Consider the following 24,697-nt stretch of genomic DNA (forward strand, 5'->3'; position numbering starts at 1 on the left):
ACTTCTACATAGTGATTTAAACTAAATATATGTATTTTTTTAGTATTGGATGATGAGTAGGGATGGCGAAATTCGAAGAGATGAAGCTTGTTTGGATTATGCTGGAAAAGATGTCATTTTGTACCCTTGCCACGGTTCCAAAGGAAATCAGCTGTGGAAATACAATAACAAAGTAATTTTTTAATTTTCTGTTCACTATTCATGCAGTTTTGCGTCTAGTTTAGTTGCAACTTGCATGTTTCACCATCGAACGTTTGTTTTACAGGTTTTGCGCTAGGGCACAGGATTGCGCAATTCCTGCAACTTTTTCTAAAATCCCACTCAAGAAAAATCCCCTTTGCGCGCTGTTCCCCAATTAACTGATATACGTAAAAAGATCGCAAAATTTCGTCTATTTCCATGCTTACCTTTTATCTATTTTTTATACTTACCTTTGGAAGACAGCCAGTATAAATCCAGTTGTCGATAATTTTAAACTGCTCGGGTCTTCAACAATTTGGTGTTCAGGAACTTTGGGGTGCGTACTGGAGTTGGTGATAATACACGATTCTTATCTGTTAATGATATTCACCAAAAAATAGGTGAAAACTTATGTTCGTTGCTTCCTGCCATCCACGCACTATCTGGATCAGATTATACAAGTAAATTTGGTACCAAAAAAATCTGTTCTTCATTGTGCATCTGTAGAGTATTTGGAGAGTTTTGGCGTATCATCTAACTGGATTTATATAGAGCAAAGTCTTAAATCTGCAGAAGAATACTTAGTGCAAGTACTGCGAAAAGGGTCATTCTGTAAATCTTTAGATGAACTTAGGTTATGGTTGTATCATCATGCGAAAAATATTGACACTGATAACTTGCCGCCTACTAGCAGAAGTGTTAAGGGCCACTTATTAAGATCATATTTTTACATATACCTACAACGACATTGTATTGACGATGTTGCTGTTGACTTAGATCCTTGTGAATTTGGTTTTGCAGTGGTAGATGATGATTTGATGCCAGAAAAGAACTTACAGAGATTTCCAACTGATTTTATTTTAGCATGTAATTGCTTGAAATGTGCCAAATCTTAATGTACTTACAGAGCAAATGAAGTAACCTGTTGCTCTTTCTGTAAGTGTAATAGTACGGGTTTGCAACCAACTTGTAACAACCCCTTTTAAATATAATTTTATTAAGTACAACAAAAAAATAAAAAAATAGTTATTAAGCTATAGCAGTAGTAAAAATACATTGTTATTTGCCTTAAAAGCACTAATTGTAACTTACTGGCCAAATTTTCATTTTTGTTGGTTAAGTATTAACATAAATTTGACTTATATGGGGACGAAAGCGCGCGCCCGCCATCTTTGATGACGTCATATCTAAAAAAATGTACGAACTGACAGATGTCCACATAAGCTCTAAATACTTTTTAGGACACCTACTAAACATTTCTGAAGAAAAATTCTCCGTACTCAATCTTCCTATCGAAGTACTAAGCATTTATGAGAGCGAGCGGCCGCCATCTTTGATGACGTCATAGCAGGAGAAGTGACCAGGTGGCGGATGTCCACCCGAATCCAAAATACTTTCTAGGACACCTACTAAACATTTTTGAAAAGAAACTTTCCCTACTCGAACTTTCCTACAGAAGTGCTGTCAGATCCTGGACTATAACAGGCATTGAACCTCTTTTTTTTTCACATGTCTGCCATTTTGCCCTAAAGGACGTCTCATGATTTTCTTAACCTGGCGTTACTGAAGATGCATATATGCACACAAAGAAACTTCAATCGTGGGAGGTTGTGTGAAATATGGAAGGACAACATGCAGGAGGCTGGAAAAAATCATAAAACAAATACTACTGTCTACAAAGTTAACTGCAGTAAAACTTCATAATATTCCTTGACCAAAACAATTAATTAGCTTTTGGGTTGTCTCTATAGTGACTCCAAAAGAACACTTTGCTAATTATAAAATAATAAAATAAAAGTACGTTTTGAAACACAACTCGTTAAATGGTCATTTTATGAACAATACTATTGAATACTGCTTGTAATACGGGACTCAAAATTTTATCTGACAAAGAGATAAGATGTAGAACAAAAAAGAAAATTGTGATACATACAAGTAAGCCCCCTTCCAGTAATGTCAGTTCAGAAATAACCATAAAATTATTTTTTAATCTCTTTTTTTTTTCACCCTGAGCCCCATTGCTGTTTCTTCTATCCTTCCCTATGTGGGGACATGGGTGCATATTCTCTTAAAGCAGAATTCTTGGAAATCCTTTTTATAAATAATGGTAGTAATAACCAGGGTTGCACAGAGTCTGTCTGATTTGGGGGTAAAGGAGTGTGAGTTGGCAGTCGAAAATTTGAAATTCCAAGAATTAGAGTCTGTCACTTTCCCTCTAAGTCTCTGCCTGTGCAAGTCTGCAACTCTGCCAGTGCTTGCAGAGCCAGAGTCGGAGTGATTTTGGGGTAAAGGAGTCTGAGTCGAAGGCTCTAAAATTTCTGGGGAGTCGGAGTCTCATTTTCTCTCTTACTCTGCAGTCTTAGTAATAACAACAACTAAAAATGTAACATTCTGAGATAAAAAATATCTTTTTTCTTTTTTCTGAAATGAGTTACTAGCAACTAATTCGTTTAAATCTATAGGTTGTTCTACTATACAAGGTGTCCCAAAATGACCGCATAAACTCTGCACAGCTAGTTTCCTCGTTGGGAGTACACAAAAACTGCCCAAAGAAGCGTTTCTGTAGATCCATAGTTTACAAGAATAAATACCAAAAACAAAGTCGCATTCGGTGCAAGAAAAAAAAACGTTATTGAACACATCAACAGCAGTATATGTACATTACGTATAACAACAAATATGTAATGATGTTTTAAACATTATCGTCTGGAAAGACATGAAAATATCGTGGTTGATGTGTCCAATAAAGTGTTTTTTACTTGCACCGGCAGTGATGTCATACTTTGTTTTTCGTATTTTTCTCTTTTGCTTAAACTATGGATTGTACAGGAACACTTTGAGCAGCTTTTATGTACTCCCAACAAGGAATCTAGCTGTACAGAGTTTATGTGGTCGTTTTGGGACACCCTGTATAGTGCGGATCAGATAAGTATAGCTAAAACTTTGATAATGTTTACCTCTGTTTCGGGTAATAGGGAAGGATGATTAGCACAGAGTCGAATTGGGTACTATAGAAACTGACTGAAATTTTGTTTAACTTTCAGAGTAAGACGATCCAACATGGCAGCAGCAGCCAGTGCTTGGAAATGAGTGCCGACAAGCAGAAAGTCCTTATGCAAGATTGCTCAGAGGAACCACGGCAGAAGTGGTCCTTCCAGAATTTCGACCCAACAAAGTATTCCAAGAAATCTCCATGATGAATTAAATTGTGAACTACTATCTAGGAATATGAAATCTGTTGAACTTGGTTCAGTTCCTCTTTGATTCAGTATTTGCTTCATGGGCTTAGTTTGAATGTGGTGCAAGCAGCAGTCCAATAACTGAGTGCTTTCCCTGATTTTCAAACACACTGGTGGTGGTTTCGATTTTTGAACTGAATGCAGTACATGTTTTTAACTTTTCATATTATTTATTCATAATGGTTTATGCATGCGAAGCGAGAATGTGCTTTGTAATGTTTTATTGTGAATTTAGTTCATATTATTTAAATTCGCTTCATAAGAGTTTTATTATTAGTGTAATATTTTTTACACATTCTCATTAATGATCAGCCCTATAGAAATGAAACCACAAAAGATGAACTGAACAAAATTTAAAGATTTTTATAGCAAGAAATGTAATGCATAGTTATTCATCAATGCAAAAATTTACTGCATATATTAAAGTTTTACAAGCGGCCTCGTTGGCTCATGGTGCCTTAAAATTTGTTCCAGGAAACACATTCCATGAATATTGTGATTGACTGTGAAGTATGACGTCAAGTTTTAGCAAATCAACTGTTCACAATATGCCTTACTTGCCTATAATGCTGATTCTCAACTTCAAAGTCTCTAAATTATCATAATAAATCACACAGATTTGAAGACCTTCAATGCCATTTGAAACAGAATGAATGGCCAGTTGCAAGTATTTGATGCAATGTTGGAAATTTGTAAATTCATTCATATAAAAAAGATAAGCAACTATTTCCCATACTTTAATTTTTTACTAATGTTAGCTTTTGTATAAAAATGCATTATTATACAAAATATGGCTTGACTATGTGATAAAAAAGGCAGCTTATATTCCCAATCAGTAGAAAGAGCCACTACTCTACAACGAATTATGTCATTAAACACTTTTACTTCTGAAATAGGCATTGTAATATATAAAGAAGAAACTTTGTGGCACATTTTATTTTTTCATATCTTTAATTTTTAATCATTGTCCAACATAATGTATGAATTGCTTTTCATGTTCAATCAGCAAGTAATTGAAACATGTTTAGTTATAATTATTTAAATTTCCACTCTATTTGAATGTAACTTTCAAATATGATAAGCAGGTAACATAATAAGCGTCAAAGCAATGTTGTTTAATATATTTTTTTGGGGAAAAAATAATATAGTTTTATTTGACTCATGGATACTTCCACTGGTTACATAGAATATAATGTTTATTCAGTTATTCACTATCACAAAGTAAATGAAGTTGGGAATCATATTTAGAAAGTGTGATAAATTATTTTGATTTTCAAAAAAGAAAAAAAAAGATCGGGTTGTGACAATCTTTGTAAATTATTTGTGCCATTATTTAAGTGTTCACATGGCCATCGTATCTACAGATGGATCATTTGTATAAAAATCTCATGTTCTTTGGAATAAAATTATTTAAATTGCCATTACTTTGTTGTTAATGAAATATGAAATTTAAAAACATAAAAATGTTTTTTTTTTCACAGATTTTTTAAAAATTTAAATTTTTAAATAAAAAACCTAAATAAATAATTCAGTATCTATTTATTTTGAGACTAACAATAATAATTTGTATTTTTATATTTTAATTGATTAAAGTTCTTATGTACATACAATGACAAGCAAACAAAAGAAAACCAAATAAAAAAAAAACATTTAAGATATAAAATGTTTATTTTATAGCTCTTAACAAAAAACATACAATATTTGATTAGTAATGGTATTAGAATCATTTCAGACTATTATTTATGTGAAAAATCCTACAATCCTTGAATATAACAGAATTTACTTGCTACAAAACACAACTATTTAGATTGAGCTCAAAAGTTCACGAATTGAACCAAAGAATATCTTTTCAAAGATTTAAAGAAAAACATGCAGTCAGGACAAAAGTTTTAAATCATTACAAAAGAGTAAAATGTGTCAGAAATGAACATTTAAAAAAATTGAGATTTTTTTTTATCACATTTATATTTATACAGAATGTATTCAAAAAAAAAAAGGGAGAGAGAAATTAGTTGACATGTACTTTTTATTGCCTTTCAATTATTAAAACATAAATTTTTCTATAGTATTGAACATAGTTTATGAATTATTTTAAAAAAAACTTTGCAATACTGAAAGTAATATGAGGATATGAAAATATTTTATAAATATACTTACATTCAAAAACAATTTTTAGTTCATATTCAGAAAAACTACATCTCTCATAGCATGAATTTAAAATGCAATCAGAACAGTAATTTGTTTTAGACATTTTGCAACGTTAACTACTCATTTTTCCCTCCTGATTTTCCATTACTTTTTCCTCCCTATGTCAAGCCTCAAAAGAATTAAAGTTTTATGCATTTTGAGCTTTTTTATAACGATAAAATAATAATAAAAAAGTATCTTGATTAATAAAAAAAATGTATTTGAATAATTAACAATGGAAACAATATGAATAAAACCCCAGTATTAAGATTGATATCAAACTCTCTAGGGCGGGAAGTATCGGAAACATGGTCTCAAAGGTGCAAGAATACTGGATGAATACGAGTGAGGAGAGTGGGCATCTGTCATATCCACAGAATGTACTCCTGGTGCAAAGTAATAATTGGTAGGTGTGTAATGATGGCCGGGAGGTGGAGGAGGATATACAGTAGATGTAGATAGGGAGAAAATAAGATTGGCACGAAAGGGAAGAAAGACTGAATTTGAAAAATTGAATGGATGAGTGGAGGGAGATGTGAATGGGGTTGTTTCCTTCAGTCGAAAGTACTACTTTTAGTCACTGAAATTGATAGAATGAGTAAAAAAAATAACATGGACCCAGAAATACTTTCATTTTCCCAACAGTTTTTAAAATTAATTTTCTTAAATGTCCGATTTTGAAAACAAGGCGTGGTCTTTATGACATTAAATGATGCTATCTTTCTACCGCATTTCCACGTTATGATAATTAAGAAGTGAATTAAAATTGCGCTCTACTCTTGCTATCAACCATATCGTTGCCAATACACATGAGTAAAGCTGAGAATTAAATATTTTTTTCCGTGAATGGCAACACTGAATGGCATTTCATCATTTGTGATGTCACGCGACAGGATCGCAAACAATGAAAGCGCACCGATTTAAGTAATTTTTTAAAAATATTAAACTTGAATAAATTATTTTAAAAATGGTCAGATCCTATATTTTTAAACATACTCTTTCAGAAAAAAATACTTTTAAAATTTTGGAAACGACCCCATTGCTGAAACTGGGGAGATTAGCCTCTCGTTTGTAACTTTTTGTTAAGTTTAAAATGTCCGACCTGTTTTCTAATTTTTCGTCGATCTATCATGAAGGTTTTGACTGTGGGCAAAAGAGAATCAAAAAATATTTGATCGTTGTCTTGTGATTTTTGTTTAACCACAATTGGTTGGCTCATGAATTGAAGGAATGGGTTTTTGATATCGTTTTACTGCCCAGGGGTAGCTGTTTGTGGTGTTGGGTCTTTTACCACGAATTAAAGGAGTGTTCCCCATTCTTGAAATTTCTGGATGCAGTTCAAAGCTCTCCTCAGTGTTCACGTCATCTGCCTCCTTGCCTTCCTCATCAATAATAGACTCCCATGTTGCCAGAACTATGGAAGGCTCGAAGAAAGATAAATGCTTTCCATTAACATAGTTTCTAGTGCAGGTGGCCAGATCAAGTTTTTTTTTTTTTGTACACTTAGTGAACTGGTCTCTCACATTTTTCCGTCTGCAACGTACATCGCAGCAATGCTTTGTTTCTGCTACAGTGGAGAAAAGATAACGCCTTCGAATTAGTTTTTCTAGAAATTGATTCCGCCGACAAACACAACACTGAATTACATGTAAAATGATCAATAGTAAAAAATGCTAAAATGCTTTAGATAGTGTAGAGATTTAGAAAATAGGGAATAAGAAAGTAACATCCTGACCATTCTGACAAGTCCTAGTTCACACACTTGATAAAAAATTAATATGAAGCACTTTTCAAAGTGTTTCAGACTTATTTAATTATTATACAGGACTCTTTTACAGTTAAAATTATTTAAAGCACTTCATTTGCACTTTCCAGTCTCTGACATTTTAATACTTGGTCGTATAGTTTCACAGAATCATTCTTTGTAAGAAACACCTATTTTAAGATCAAATTAACAATAATAGTAATAAATAAATAAACTACATATTTCTCAATACAACAATTTTGTTTCAATTACAAGTAGTGCAGAAAACAAAAACAAACAAAAAAATAAATAAATAAATAAAGAGCTAGTGTAATATTTTTTTTGTCATTCTAAACAAGTTGTAGTTATCCAGTAGAAGTAAAACAAGATAAAAGGATGCAAAAATAGAGCTTCCAAAATACTGAATTTGTTATTATGTAAATAGCAAGATATGAATTATGTAAGTAACAAATTTATTTCAAGCAATATGTTACAGAAACATGAGAACCATGACTTCTACATTTTAGTGTTGCAAAGAGTTAATTTTGGTACCCCCCCCCCCTCCTTTTTGTATTCGTTAGAAGCTTTAAAATTTAAGTGAAGCTACATTTTTCCAAATTTTCAAGCATTTGAAAAGAAAAATTATATTTTTGATTATTAGTTTCAGAGAAACGAATCATGCAATTTTTTGAGAGCTGGAGACCCCAAGTAAGTTATAGCTTGTTTAACCGAAAAAAGATCAAATAAGCTTTGTGCTACAATATGATTAAATTGAAAAACCAACGTAACTAAAGCACAAATTAACACAAGAATACAGCATATTTATACATTTTCATGTTAATTTGTACTTTATTTATAAACAATCTGTAGCTTTTAGATATAGCTTGTGTTACAGTTAGATCAATGCATCCAATTGTAACTCATTGATCTTTGGTGTGGTAAGCTAAGTGATTACCAGGGGGTAAACTTAATGAGTATTATTCAGGTACATTTGTTACAACTATGCACAAAATATTAGGAAATAGCTGTAGGGTCAGGAGTAAGACAGATTTCTGGAGAGTTAGAAAACATGTCTGACTTCTCCAAAGTTTCTTTCGTTGGTCGATCGTCAGCCGCGTCCCAGCCCAAAAGAATTCCCCTCCCCGCCTTAAAGGAAAACAAACGAGGAGGCTACTCTTCGTCGTAAGGCAAGGTCTCAAGATGCAGCTGGACATCCTGGGAACAGATGTGAAACTTTAGCGAAGATTGCCAAAGGTTCGCTTAGGGGCAGAACATAGTATCATATGGATTTGAAAGAATTGCATGCAACTGGCTTTAAAGTGTGAATCGGTGGAAAGAGAAGGGAACAATAGCGTCCGTTTTCAGAAAGCGTACTATGCTACACTGCTACACAACACTGATGACAATGTAGCACACAAGTAAAGCAGGAGTGCCTTTTTCCTCCACACACAAGAGTGATAGTATTCTCCCCTCTCAAACTAATATCTTGAAGACCCCACAAAACAAAAGGTCTCCCCCCCCCACAGACGAGAGAAAAATACCCCTGAAAACAACCCCCTAAAAGCTTTAATGGCGATTCTGTGCCACGACTCCCTCTCCCCCTGGTAATCACCCGTGAGTAAAGAATCAATTTAAAACATCTTTCACACGATTTGGTGAAGACCAAAAATGGCAATGAAATGTCTTGTCAGATGCAGATTTTGAATTCCCGCCGTACCTGCCATTTTTGAACAAAATTCGCTAAATCTGGAGACTTAACATAAAATTTCGACAGACTTTAAGACCTCATATTTAGATAATGGGGTCGTGAGGGCACGTAACTTTTGCGTCATAAACATGTTTTACGATGCTCTTTTAAATACTACCAATTTTGATTTTTTTCCGAATTTCCTTAATCGTGCAGTTTCCTGGTAACTATGAGATACAGTCCTCCAGGTAAAAAGGTTGTGCATCACTAGTTTAAATTAACCTATAAAAATACTTATCCTTTACAAAATATTCTTTAGCTAAAATTTACAATATTCCAGCACGGAAATGTCACACCACTGAGTAGTGAAAAGAAATCACAGTCCCAGGCATTACTATTATTATCATTTTAAGTATTCATTAATAAAAATCTTTTACTATGCAAGTGCTTTAGTCACAAACTTTAACACACAAAGTTAATATTAAAATACTTTTTTCGTTACTTACACAGTGACATTGTGATTTTTTTAATTTTTAAATGTACAGATAAATTAAAAATAACCTGAATTTGGTCCACTTTTAATTTTAATGAAAAGATAAAAGTAAAAGGGGAAAATATAATACATGAAAGGACTGGAATGTTGACAAAATAATCGTACAACATAACAATACAGATGCAATGTTTCTTTTCTAGAACAAAGTTACAAAACAGAAATATGATCATCAAATGATTTACAGAATGTTTAAAATAAATGTACAAAATATACAATGAATATGGCAGAGTTAATTAACAATGATTTTTCAATTTAAAAAAATCAGACATAAAATCATAATTTCCGAATAAATATATGTATATATATACACAAGGACACCCATCTGGGGGCAAATGGGGGGCTTAACCCCCCCCCCCTTTGAAATTAGAACTTCCTTGCTTTTAGTACTTTTTTCTTTGTAAAAATTTAAAAAAATTTCTTCTCCAACAATTAATGAAGTTATTAAAAATGTCTACTCTCTATTAAAAATGTCTACTATTAAAAATGTCTAAACTCTAATCTGTACTGAATTCAGTTTCTATGGGGAAAATATTCTGCTAAACCACGGGGAAAATATCTGAGCCTCCCCCCCCCCCCCTCCCTTAAAATTTTGCATATGGGTGCCATTGTATATAAAGAAAATTAAAAATGCATGAATCAAAAAAAAAAAATACGCAACTCTTGAAATTTAAATGCAATAAAAAATCATTATACACAGAATTTTCGATTTTTAGAATCATGCGTTGGGTACTTGAAGCAATTCTTCAACCATCTTAACATAATACTACAGAAAAGCATTTCCTAAACTCTAAGAATGTGACCAGGAATTCAAGAAAAGAAAAACTTTGTGAAATGAAAAGAATATATTGATCTATGGCCTTATATATATCATAACCTATGGTTTCAGATCATCACTCCTACTCTAAAAGCACTTATTTTTGCAAACCGTAATTTTTGGGAAAATAACGATCTTGGTGAATTTACAAGCTGAAAATTTTGCAAACTTTTAATAAACAGAAGGAAAGTTGAAGTAAAAATGCTTCGTAAGGCTTAAATTTTCACTGCGATGGGCTCACAAAACTTAAAGCCTCACAGAAATAAATGCTTTTGTAGAATTTAGTCAAGGATATTAAAAATGGCTTCATACCTGGATTCTATTGCAAGAACAGAACTTTTATTAATTTGTCATTGAAACAGTGGAAACAGCTCAGCTGATAATGAAGATTGTGGCTTATGAAGTGTAACAAGTACTTTTTGGTCAATAGTTATGTTCTAACTCAGAAAAGAAAAGAAAAAGTAACTATTTATTCAAGTACCCAATACAACAAAATCATTCTTAAAGTTAAAATGCATACTTATTTTTTAAATAAACTTTTAACAAAATAAATTTTCATTTTTATAATGTTAAGAAGAAAGAATGATTCTATGAATAAAAAATATTAAATATTTTATATATATACAAGCATTAGGAACATTCTTCAAAAATATTTTGGTCACCTTATCTGTTGTTTAAATGTGAAACTAGTTGAGAAAATAACTGATATATGTTTACCACAGTTTGTGTTTAGAGTTTCAAAAAGATATTTTTTCAAAGGCACCAGTAGTTTCGAGGGAACATCACCTAATGAAAACTATAGAAGGAAACAAAATTAGATCACAGAAAATAAATACAGTGAAGCACCGTTTATACGTTTCTCTTTTATACGTTTTTATCAATTATACGTTTTTTAAATTGGTCCCTGCAGAGTCTAATACACAATAACCTACACCTAATATACGTTTTCTCATTTGTACACTTTTTTCATACAGCCCCTTCAAAAACGTATAAACGGTGCTTCATTGTAAATAAAAGCTCAAATATTAAAAAGAATGAATAGGAGTAGATTACTCCAATCAATTACCAAATGAAACATGATATTTTAATTCATATACGTATGAGGGTTGTCTTGTAAGTTTTTACAAACGACCATTAGGAGGCGCTACTGAATTTTTTCTTCAGAATATTCATTAAATTCACATCTTTTTATCTTGGTATAAATGAAATTGGAAAAATCGTCTGCATACTTTGTTTAAAGTGATAGTTTAAAAGAACAAAGAGTGATAAAATGGAAATTACTCGAAAAGGGTTTCGTTGGATGATTTGTTATGATTTTTAAAAAGAGCTAATTCAACAAGAATGCTTCGAATTGCTTCATGAAACTTTTGGTAATGAAGCACCATCTGAAAAGGCTATTTACAGTTGGCTTGTAGAATTTTGCCATGTTCGTTAATCCGTCAGTGACAATCTTGTGAAGGATGACCAAAATCAGTAGCGAATCCAAGACGCTGTGCACAAGATGATTGAAGAAGATCAGCATGTCAAATCATAAGATAGAAGAATCTTGCGGCATGTCAAAGACTCCAATACAATCGATTTTTCACAAACATTTAGCTGTGAAAAAGATTTGTTCCAAATGGAAACAGCAAAATTTGACAGAGGCCCAAAATGAGGCTCGTGTAAATTGGTGTAACGAAATGAGACAAAAATTCAAATTGGGAACTGCATAATCTGTATACATCATCAGTACAGGTGACAAAACATGGATAGATTAATACGACCCAGAAACTAAAAAATCCACTGTTTGGGTGTTTCCAGATCAACCCAATCCAACGAAAATTGCTCGGTCATGAAGCACTTCCGAGAAGATGATTGCTTTTTCTTTCGGCCTTACAGGACATGTCGTAACCATTCCTTTAGAGGATCGAAAAACTATTAATGTGAAATGGTATACAGAAACTTGTTTGCCAAAAGTCATCAAAGAAATCAGGAAGAACAACAAAAATCGCCACATCATTCTTCATCACCACAATGCTAGTCCAACACAGTACATGAAACAAAAGATTATTTGAAGACTCAAAGCTTCAAATTGCCAAATTGTTGCCCCCCCCCCCCCTCCCAACCTCCTGGTCTGTGGGTACTTAGATCCAGGCCTGCTCGAAAGATATCTAAATGGTACTCGAGTTCATCCCGTCCACAAATGTACACATTGATCTCTGGTAACGAAAGGTATTGCTTTCTGTTTAATAAAACCATAAAACATCTCGTGCAATGTTTCTTACTGTGATAATACAGAGATTACTTATAATTACACTTTTTCTTTTCCAATTTTTCCTTCTTTCTTTTTTTTTTTATAATGTCATAAACAAATTCTTGAACATGTGAAGTATTATTTCACAAACTGCATATTCATGCTACAATTTGTTGCTTTTCTATGATTTTTCAATAGCAAAAATGGAATATCTTTTTCAAAATAATTTAAATGTTTCATGATAATATCTATATAGTACAACATAATGACTTATTACCTCAAACATGGCATTGTAAAGAGCTTTAAATGCTGGCTGCTTGCTGTTTTGAAACACTCCTCTGTTTCCATGAATTACAGCTATGCCATTTTTTTCTGCTGTTTTGCAGACACTTGCATACATACAATGATCAGGGCGATAATTCCACTCACAAGGAAATATGTATAGTTTTTCTAGGGGGTGGGGAAGAGAAAAAATGGAAAATTAGACATGAAACATAGTTACCAAACAAGTTAGCACTAATAACACAATTTTTTTTTAAAGAACATTTCAATCAGATTATAAAGACAATGGCATACTTACCAAAGTTCTGGAGAAAAGAAAGAGAGAGAAAAAAAAAAAAGAAATGAGCAGGTATAAACAGTGAACATTACAAATCCCTCAAACCATTCCTTATTCTAGTAATTATAGTTCTATAAACTTAAAAAATATAATTTGAAAAAATATGTTGCAATGCAATGATATTTCATTTAAGCATTCGTGGGAATTTGGAAATTTACTGAGAGAGGTATGGAATTTAATATAGACTTTTGGATATTCAGGGTGGCGACAGGAATTGTGAAAAAAAGTTCCCTGACTTTTCCCTGATTTCCCTGATTAAATTCACCAAATTTCCCTGATTTACGTTACCAATAATAATGGTTTTCTTTCTTTGCTCTACTTTAAATCCATTGTATGTTGTATAAAATGCAGTATTTTAAACGTTTTAAGTTGTGTAAAGTTGTTGAACTAAAGATATATTTTAAAAAGATGCTACTTTTTTAATAAAATGGTTAAAAAAACATATCAAATTTTTTTGGGAAAAAACCCCTACAAAACAGTATATTAAGTTTTTCTATATTAGAGAAAATTAAAAAAAATAAAAATACTTTACTTCTAGAAACCACTTAGCATAAGAATTTTTAGAAACTATTAAAATTACACTTAAAAACATATGCGTATTTATGATAGAACTAAAAAGTAATCGAAATTATTTTGAACTAAGTTTTCAAACAGTATAATAATTGTTGCAAGAATAACAAGTAATAGTGAAAGAATAGAAATAATGTAGTTATTCTTATATAACTAATTGACATATTTATGCAAAACAGATGAAACCATTTGACATCCATTCATAGGGAGCTTTTCTCTAATCAAGAACATAGGTTTTAATGAATGAATACAGCATTTTAACTATAAAAAATAAAGATATTTACTTAAGTACACAAGTTAACTCTATTTCAAATGATTTCAGGATGTAACGGAAAAAAAAATCTTAGATTGCTTTTGTAACAAACATCTTTGAAATGCAGGGGAGAAAAAAAAGAAAAAAAAAAGCAATTAGTTAATTTTAAAATATATAAAAGAAGAATACAACTCGGTTATAAAATTAAAGAATCACTTAAGTCTGAAGAAAAGAAAACCTTCATAATCTGCGGTGACAACAAATAGAGTAACGGCAAAAAAACGAAGTTTTTTTAATTGAAAGTTCAATTTTAGTAATTAAATTAAAAACACGATGAAGTAATAACTTTCAAGCTTTTATAGTATTAATTCAAAAACCAAAGATTTCTTCTTGAAATCATGATTACAGTACGCTAATTACTTCGAGAGAATGGAATAAAGGCAAAGGAGCTCAGGCATTAATGAAGGCTTCCTCTTTGCCTGTATGGTTGTTTATTTAATGTAGCATTGAAAGCGTAAAAGGAAATTTCAAGCTAGGTAAAATAAACAACCTAACAGAGACAGAAGCAATCTTAGGAAGTTCATCCTGTGGTTAATAAGTAAAATTCAATACTTTGACGTTGAGGAAAAAAGATGCATAAATATGCGGCAGTGAATAATCGCTCCTTATTAATTTTACTTTTTTTTTTAACAGATAATTGGCGGAAAATGCGTAGGGAATTAGAGTACTTAATTTTGTAAAGCAAAAAAAAAAAATTTTCTTCATAAAATTTTCCCTGATTTTTTGTATTTTTTTCAAAATTCCCTGATCTCCCTGATTTCCCTGATCTGTCGCCACCCTGATATTCAGAACAAAATTCAAAATATCAGGAACTTTAGGAAGATTTTTAAGAAATTAGGAATTATAGTACAATTAGGGCAACGTCTATCCCTAACATGCTATCTTATACAATCATGCATGTGCATGGTTTATTTGTATCATGTTATACATACGTATATAAACCAGAGAGTAGCACAGCAAATATAATGCGAGTTGAAAACAACCATTAAGTTATTAATTAATGCCTAAGCGACAATGCCTAATTGCACACTAGACAAAAATAAGTGGATGTAAACGGATTTTCAAATGCACAAAAAATTGTGTCTGATGTGTTAAAGTAATAATAGCCAAAACGCACATTTTTTAATTATTAAGTATAAAAGTCTGCAGTTATACCATCTTTAAAACAGTAGATTATTGCAATAATATTTTTTTTTTAGCAACAAATGCCAAAACAAGTTTTGTAGCAGATTTTACTGTTTAGTGCAATTGGCACAGGAGTGTGATCCCCGGTAATACATGGCTGCAACATTATTCTAAAATTTATGCATTTTAACTAACAAAAACAACAACAACAAAAAATTGATAAGTATTTACAGGGTTGAGAAAAAATATATTAACACAATAAAACGTTTATACCTGGATGGAAGTGGAAAATAATGTTGATGATATCTTGATCTCCCCAAACAATGTTTAATTTGTACTCCCTCATAATAGGTGGAAGATATGTCTCCCATTGAAATTCTCTCATTCTAGTGAGATTCATGAGCATCACACCAGAGTTCACACCTATTAAAAAAATAAATAAATGAATGAATAAATTTTAAACTAAAAAAAATTGTGAGTTAACTTTTTAAAAAGTTAACACAACTTTATCTATCAAATGTGAGGCATTGATAATGCAAAATTCAATGTCACAGCCATTAGTTATATGGGGTAAGTTTTTTTTTTAAAAGGTGAATTTTACAACTGTTGGGCTCTCAGCAGTGCAGAAGAAGACCTTTAATTGATTTTTGAGAGAGCAATTTTAAGAAACATGTTTGGACTAATAAAACAAGACAACGGTAGAAGAATAGCTTATAACCGTGAAATTTACAAAAACTATGGTGAACCTAACATCTTAAAGGATATAAACTCGTTTATAAGCGGCACATTAAGTGGATGGGCCACATATTTTGATATCAAGATGTGTTCCACACAAAAAGGATAACCTTCTCCAACATTGAAAGAAAACATCGAAGAGGAAGACCCCCCAGTCAGACGGCAGGATGGGTTAGAAAAGGACTTAAATGTAGGAGAAGTGAACTAATGGAGGGCGATTGCATGGGAACTTAGAGAGGGAAAAACTTAGAGAGACGGTCGTGGCCAGCAACAAGCTTTAGTACCAGTGAAGAGAAAGAATTTTACAACAATATACAGGGTGCTTTAGTTAACTGTTTCAAAACTCGTAAGAGGGGTAGGGTGTGTCGTGACGACTCGAAATCATAGATCAATGCAGGGTCAGAAATGCTTTCCTGAAGCGGTGATGTACATAGAAGCACAATACAGAAAGATACCATAAGTGAAAAATCTTTCTAATTTTGCATGTAAAAAAGCAAAAGCTACATGGGTTAAAGTGAGTGTTTGAAGTTTTTTCCATTGGCAAGAATGCATACCTCATATCTTCGGAGCATAGAGCTCCAAACGGTCTAGAATACTCGCGGCATAGCTCAAATTTATTTGAGTCGAGGAATTTCCGACCCTGCATTGCTATATCATTTTGAGTCGTCACGATCAGGGATGTGGAGTTGGAGTCAGACAGATTTTAGGATTAAGGAGTCAGAGTCATTCGAAAGCAAGCCAACTCTGACTCCGGTTTCTTTTTTTCTTTAATTTTTACGTATTCTCCTTGCATTTTTTCGAAAACTGACTACCAATTAATTTGATTGCCTCTATAAAAGCCTACTAAAAAGAAAATAATTGTCATTGTGGCAACTAGCTGGCTTGATTGTTTATCGAGCTTTCTGTAACAGCTACCTACGCAGATTCCTAGTTTGCTTAATTTTTAACTTTCTTTAACTGATAGCAACTGTCAACTAACAGTTTTGCTGCCTAACATTTTCTAAGTAATCACTTTCAAATAAATATAATATATTTTTTTACCTCAATCTCAGTTATAAAATAGTAAAAGGAAGGTATAAATCGCTTAAAAATAAAATCAGTACATGATTTATTAGTTACAAGACAACACTGAATAATTGTACTTAATCCTAAAATATTCTTATTAAAGTTAATTCTAAAGCTGCCAATAAAATTAAAATAAAAAATTTAGCCGAGAAATGTAGGTATAGTAAAAGCTATTCGTTACAAAGCTGTACACAGCCGCATTTCGGGTAAAATTTGCTCCAGACGTACATGTACCTGACCTTTCCCCGCAATATAGTGCAATATTTTTGTTGAAATTTTTGATTTATTATTGGAGAAATTTTTCAGAATTTAAGTATTTCAATTTTTATAACCTCTGAAATTAAGTTGTGGTGTTACCCACCAGACGGGTGTCACCAAAAGGGCCCCCCCCCCAAAAAAAAAGTTTTTTGACTCAGCAAAAAAAAAAAAAAAGTCTCAAGTTACAGCTATCAAAAATTTGGTAGCACAGGATTTGATCAACATCTATTTGTTAAACATTAAAGGGAAGCAAATTAATCATATTCAATTTTTTTAAATGGGATTTTTATATATTCTCACTTTAGAAATTGCAAAATATTGGATATTTTTTTAGTAAGTTACCACCCTAGAGCCAGGGCTAAGGCAGAAATACTTAAAATACACTGCCAGCTCAGTCATTCCATCCGAGGACTGCAGTTTCGTGCTTTTTAGCACTCATCAGCCCGGAACAGGAACCACATGAGCTGGGGGGCGAAAAATCTCTTAAGGGAGCCAAGAGAGCCAAACAAACTGGTAGCTAATGCAGAATTAGCAAACCAGATGAGCGACCGCAGAAATGGTGCGGTTCAACTCAAAGATTGATGGCAAAGCTAAGGTATTTTGTAGTAAGTTACCGCCCTAGAGCCAGGGCTAAGCCAGAAATACTTAAAATACACCGCCAGCTCAGTTATTCCAGCCGAGGACTCAGTGCGGTTGAGTTGAACCGCACCATTGCTGCGGTCGCTCATCTGGTTTGCTAATTCTGCATTAGCTACCAGTTTGTTTAGCTCTCTTGGCTCCCTTAAGAGATTTTTCGCCTCCAGCTCATGTGGTTCCTATTCCGGGCTGATGAGTGCTAAAAAGCACGAAACTGCAGTCCTCGGATGGAATAACTGAGCTGGCGGTGTATTTTAAGTATTGGATAATTTGATTTTCAAATTGAATTTCTAACGTTGTATACATGTTAGGTTTACAATAAAATACAACACGAAAATTTCATAAAAAGGAATTGGTATTTCAATCTCTGTTTAGAGGTTTTCCTCTTTCCCATGAGAGGGAGGGGGGTTGGAAAAATAAATAAATAAATAAATAAAAAAGCCGGAGTCAGAGTCGATCATTTTTCTTCCGACTCTGCAGTCCTGGTCATGACGCACCCTACCCCTCTTAGGATTTCTAAAACAGTTAACTGAAACACCCTGTATAGTTAAGACTTATTTATGAATTTTGCAAAATATGCAACAATTTTTGTCAGTATTTTTAGAACAAATTTTACATTCAAGGACAAGATATTGATGTACCATGATTAGGGTTGCAAGTTTGTGGCAGAAAAGACTCAATTCAAGGGAGATTTTGTGAAATTCTCATGGAAGCATGAATGCCATAAAATATAGGATATCTGAAAAAAAGGTCATACTTATAAATAACAGAACATATATTAAACTGGAAAGCATAATTTCCCTTTATTTAATGCGGTACTAACGCGTAATTTAAGAGTACATAAATTTGAAAAAAAGAAAAGTATTGTACTCATAGTTGGAGGCAAAGCTAACCTAGCAGTATACAATAAGCCTAGACTGTTGAGGTTCCGCCACATAGAGACAGTTCCTCCGTAAACCATTAACAGTACTTTTAAAAACTTCATTTCTGTACAAAAAATTACAAATATATTTCAGAATTGAGAAATCCAAGTCCTAAATATTCAATTAAACTATCAAACTTTGTGTTTTTAAGGAACAATAACAACAAGCTTAATTTTATCGAGTAATTGTATTTGAGTTTTTTACTTTATTTAATGACTTCTCTTCTTGTATGGTGGATTAATTTATAGTTTAATGGCTTACTTTAACTATTTGGTGAATTATTTTCCATTTTAATGCAACTGTTAAAATCGTTTTGCTTAAAGTTATTTAAAAAGACAAAATAAAACATGGTGTCAAGAAACATGTAACGGAATCAATGAATAAAATAATCTCTACAAGATTAAAAATGTGTCGCATTAGGTACTTTTAGCAGAAAAGTACCACAGTAACCTTTATATATTTTTATTTGTAGCACAAAAAATTCAACTATCAAATATCATGAAATATGAGGTAGTCTCTAACTTCTTGTTTATGTTTGGGTGACAAAAGTTTTTAAATTTGTCTCACCCCCAAAAGTTTTTGTGTTTCTCGTTGCATGTAAATTTTCCTACAGTCGAGGGGAAAATTGCTAATTATGGCAACTAGAGAAAGAGCGGAGCAGTGATACATTAAAAATGGTGTGATAAGGCTCTTGCAGCTTCCACAATGCTACCAGGTACGTTTGCCCCAAAGTACGGCAGTACGTTATAGTTAAGTTATTTACCTTTGCTTTTCATAAATCATCGCTTAATACACCTTGATATTTTGAAACAATTGTTCAGCATCCCGCTATTTGTTGGAACTGACAGATATTGAAATGCTACTTCCCACACTTAAGGATAAGGTTTTATCTTGTACTTTTAAAACTGAATGAATTGCCTTTCTTCAACATGTAACACATAGATCTCTTTTGCTTTGTAAGCATCAAATTTACTATCCCTTTTTTTTTAAAGCTAAAAAACATAACACAAATAGGAAAATAGAATAGGATCAACTGACCAGTGAACAAACAGCCCTAACGTTTTTACAAAAAAAAAAGTTTCGAAAGTTCATTTTCAGATGAATTACCAGCACACAGTACCTTCCTTATGTAAAACTCCAAAAAGGAACCAATTGGATTTTTTTGTATTTGCCCATTTGTTATACTGTTGTACATGTTCATTGAATGGGTTGCTACTTTCTTGCGATCTAAACCCTGCCAAAGAAACCTGACGAAGAATAATAATAGTTGTCCCAATTTCTTAAAGATAATCACATATATCAATTAAAATACTTTACTGTCATATGCCAAATGCAATAATTATAAACGGTATCATTAATTTCGGAAAATGAAGTTGTGTGTATGTGCTCAATCAGTCTACCCCTACATAGTGGAGCATCTTTATCTGAAAGTTTTACCTACATTTTTAAAACTAAGTTCAGAATAATCAATCAATGAAATTGTGTCATTTACCACCACAGTAAATTATTCAAATACAGCCGAGTCCCGACTTACGCGAGGGATGCGTTCCAAGACTCCTCGCGTAAGTCGAAATTTCGCGTTGTGGAAAAATATATGCATACAAATTTTTTAGAAGCATACCAATTTTTTTTGACACTTATAAAACCACCTCAAACTGCTTTAAAGTATTCCTCAACTATACATTAATTTCTTGCATAAAAAACTGAACTTTTACTGTATTTAAAAAATAAAAAGCTTTTATTTAACTTGAAATACTTTAAGATGCACAAAATGAATGATCAGCGGGAAGGGAAATAAAACAACACGGGACATATGTAATCATAATAAAATGCTGCACTATAATAGTACTGTACAGTAGATACGGTAACAATATTTAAGAGTTAAAAAATGAAGATAGTGATGATTTATGCTCCATGATCAGATTGTTATTCTTTTTAAATACATTTTTAAATACGGTTGCTTTGCATTTTCTTTTATAACGTTTCAATGTGTTTCAACAGCCCCTCTTCCTGAACTTTTTATTAATCTACAATACAAGAGCAGCTTCCATTTTCATAATATTTACTTTGTTAGAGTGCTCTGCAAGCTTCAATAATGAAACTAAGTTCTGAAATTTTAGGGATATCTTTTTGTTTTTACTTTTAATTGTGCATACGGAAGATTCACTCATACTTATTGTCACACTACCGTCGACGTTTTGTATATGCTCAAGCATATCGAGAATCTTAGCCATTTTTTTTCTAATCAGAAACTTTCTTTTTCTTCCCATCTTCACAAAACTTTAGATGAAGGTGCCACTAAAGTGCCATTATATGTCATCAACTTTAATATTTAGAATGAAAAAAATAAATGAATGAAAGAGCTGCGTGGTTATTTGATGCACTAACAACGCGATGCGTAGACTAGTTTGTTGTGGGAACTTTCGCTGTCAATGATGCTTAAAGGGATGAAGTAACATTCACGAAATCAATATTTAGTAGCCAATAACAAAGTCGATACTTCCTTCCAAAAAAAAAAATCCTGTTGTGGACGAAAAATTTGCGTTACCTCTAAAATTCGTTACTGGTGAAAAATTCGCGTTATAGTCATTTCGCGTAAGTTGAATCGCGTTGTAGCGGAAGTCGACTGTACTGACATTTTTCTTCAGATATGTCAGGGAAACAGCTTGTAAATTTTACAATGCACTGTGAGACATTCATTCTAATGACCCACTTAGCTAATTTTAACTTACAGGTATTTTTAAGGGCAGTGTTAACTTTATTTATGAAGTTTTTCCATTCGAGTGGGAATTTTTAGGGATAAATGTGCAAATTCAGTGAAGATTTTTAGGAACTTTCATCATTATTCTAAGGGGGCATTTCACAAAAATGTTTTTTTTTCTGCTATTCTAGCCTAAATGTTGAACACACGTGACTAAACAGAACTCTTACATTCGAGGTAGACCTTGCAATGCCGGGAAGGATGCTAGTCTTTGCTAATAATAAAGCTGAAAGTCTCTCTGTCTGTAAGGATCTCTGTGACACACATAGCGCCTAGACCGTTCGGCTGATTTTCATGAAATTTGGCACAAAGTTAGTTTGTAGCATGGGGGAGTGTACCTCAAAGCGATTTTTCGAAAATTCTATGTGGTTTTTTTTCTATTCCAATTTTACGAACAAAATTATTATAAGATGGACAAGTAAATTATTATCATAACATGGAGCCGTAACATGGGCACAAGCCAATTTGCGAGATACGAAATTATCATAACGTGGAACCGTAGCATGGGTACAAGCCAATTGGCGAGAAAATTCACCATACATTATTTGTAAATATACAGGCGAACCAAAAGATCTTTTAATTTTTCTATTACAGGCAAAGCCATGCGGGTACCACTAGTAAATAAATAATTAAATAAATAAAAATGCATACCTAATGGTTCGTAGAAGGGGTGCCTTGCAAACCTGTTGTACCAACCAGTGGCAAAATCTTCATGTTCAGGACACAAAGCAGCAATGTGGCTTTTATTCATTTTGGAAAAATATTGCCATAAGTTTTCAACAGGGCGCATGAAAAGTACATCTGTGTCGATGTATATCAGAGAATCGATGTGCTGAAGCAAGGACTAAAAAAACAAAATATTGTGGTGTTAGTGGTGGTTATGTCAGAGGTGGTATATTCACTACATAACTCGGTTTTAGTTGGTCACTGTTTAATACACGTTCACTCTTCCAGTGACAATCTTGCTCTGACTGCCAGTGCTGATTCTCAGTTGTTGACCTAACAAATTGTGTCTAACTCCCGCAAGGAAGGTAAACAACAAGTTTAGCAGATGCCTTTCTATTTCACATTTCTATAGCTATCAAGTGAAATGAAATGTCAGAATTCAAGTTGAAAGGCTAAATCATTTTATTAATAAATCCAATAATTAACAACGGTAAATAATCTTTAACATTGATAAATGATATAAACTAGTATGAGGGATTTCAACACCACTCAAAACATCCTTCTTGTTACAAAAGAACATCTTTTCAAAAAAACATTTGACACCCTAACATAAATTACTCTAAAATGTTTCAAAAAATTTTAAGTCCCTAACTCTCACGGCAAAATTCTAAAAGCCATCCCCTAAGTGCAGGACGTCGCCTCAACAGCGAACGATCCTCTTAAAAATACGACTATCGTCAGTCGAAAATGAGAAACGCGAGCAGAAGAAGTGATTTCCTTCTCATTTCCCCCTGCTTATATAATAAAGCGCACTCAATGCACGTCACGCCGGATATGCCTACGTAAGAGCTCAGTCTGGAAACTTCCAGAACATTCGATTTGCCGCGGAGCTATCGGGAGATTACATCATCTCCGCTCGTGCTCTGACGTCACATCCTTCTTCCTGACGAAACACGTCGTTCGAAGTCGTTCTGATGTTTACACGTTGATTCTCCCGATACGCGATTTGAAACAAGCGTCCTTTAAGGGACAAGATTAACTGCCTTTTCATTATTAAAGAAATACAAGTGAGTAAAAACATTTACACTTAGTTTACACTTAGCTTTCAAAATGAATTGATGAGAATATTTCTCAAATAGACATTTTTGGCTATCATCAGTTAGCCTTGTGGGAGTTCAAGTGGGAGTTCAAGTGGTTGTGCAATTGGGGATTTCTCCTTTTGCATGAATTGATCTGATGAATTTATGGGTTTCCCACAGAGTATCCCCCCAGTGACTAAGGGTTGTTAACCCAAAAGAACGATTTTTTTTTTTTTTTTGAGAATCAACACTGGAAGTCATTTCATATTGTTCAAGAATACATAAGATATATACATATATACAAAAATAATTGAAAATTTGAGATTGATATATATATATATATATATATATATATATATATATATATATATATATATATACAAAAACTAATATTTTGCAGTGAAAAGAAGGTATATTAGGTTATATAAGTTGCTAAGTTTTTTCGAAAATGTACTCGTCTTCCATATCTGGTGACATATGTTGCAGGTTCGTTTGTAGGTGTTTTATTGATAGTTTTTAGTTTTGTAGTTGCTGGAAGTGGAGAATGGACAGTTTCCGGAATAATATGAGCCGGTTTAACGCGGTCAAGAGAAACTGTTGTGCGTCGACCATTGATGTCTATTGTAATTGTTTTCTCCGTTTTGCTCAACACTTTATGAAGACCAGTATATGGTTGATGTAAAGGTGGTTTTACATGATCAACTCTTAGAAAAATATGCCAAGATGATTTTAGCAACGGATGGATGTAATACTGATTGGTGCAATGCGCAGATGTCGCAACAGGATTCAGCTGTCTCATTCTGTTACGAAGATCAGTTACGAAATCCGAGTCACATGCAGGAGTGACTGTAGGGTCGATTATGTCACAAGGAAGACGTAAAGTTGTGCCTTAAACCAGTTCTGCACAAGAAGATTGCAAATCTTCCTTAATGGCTGTTCGGATACCCAGAAGAATTAAGGGTATTAGTTCTGACCATTTGTCAGTATTTTCATGAGCTTTTAAAGCAGACTTTACATGCCGGTGGAAGCGTTCGACAAGTCTATTTGCAATTGGATGATAACTAGTTGTTCGGATCTTTTGAGTGCCCAGTAAGCGAGTAAATTCAGTGAACATTGAAGAGCGAAACTGGGGACCTTGATCAGAAGTTATTATCGATGGACATCCGAAACGAGAGATCCAAGTGTTGAATATTTCACGGCATACAGTTGATGCTTTAATGTCAGATATGGGTACTGCTTCTGGCCATCTGGAAAAGCGGTCCATCGTAGTGAGAATGTATGTTTTACCGTTAGATGGTGCAAGGGACCCA

General features: G+C 33.1%; 2 protein-coding genes across 2 annotated transcripts in view; one reads left to right on the plus strand and one right to left on the minus strand.

Moving 5' to 3' along the window:
• The window catches only part of LOC129226612 (putative polypeptide N-acetylgalactosaminyltransferase 9), a 198,231-nt gene extending 193,391 nt beyond the window's left edge, over positions 1–4,840 (plus strand). The window contains exons 12-13 of the mRNA XM_054861241.1: positions 44–172; positions 3,225–4,840. Of these exons, the coding sequence (XP_054717216.1) occupies positions 44–172; positions 3,225–3,377 (282 nt within the window). The 3' untranslated portion in view covers positions 3,378–4,840. The remainder of the gene's footprint in view (positions 1–43; positions 173–3,224) is intronic.
• A 6,222-nt stretch (positions 4,841–11,062) lies between these two features.
• Positions 11,063–24,697, minus strand: part of LOC129226827 (glucoside xylosyltransferase 1-like) — a 31,997-nt gene continuing 18,362 nt past the window's right edge. Inside the window, exons 5-8 of the mRNA XM_054861454.1 lie at positions 22,294–22,486; positions 15,538–15,687; positions 12,915–13,087; positions 11,063–11,200 (exon numbers count right to left, since the gene is read on the minus strand). Of these exons, the coding sequence (XP_054717429.1) occupies positions 11,063–11,200; positions 12,915–13,087; positions 15,538–15,687; positions 22,294–22,486 (654 nt within the window). The remainder of the gene's footprint in view (positions 11,201–12,914; positions 13,088–15,537; positions 15,688–22,293; positions 22,487–24,697) is intronic.

Source organism: Uloborus diversus, chromosome 7 (genome assembly GCF_026930045.1).
Source record: "Uloborus diversus isolate 005 chromosome 7, Udiv.v.3.1, whole genome shotgun sequence".
Lineage (NCBI taxonomy): Eukaryota > Metazoa > Arthropoda > Arachnida > Araneae > Uloboridae > Uloborus > Uloborus diversus.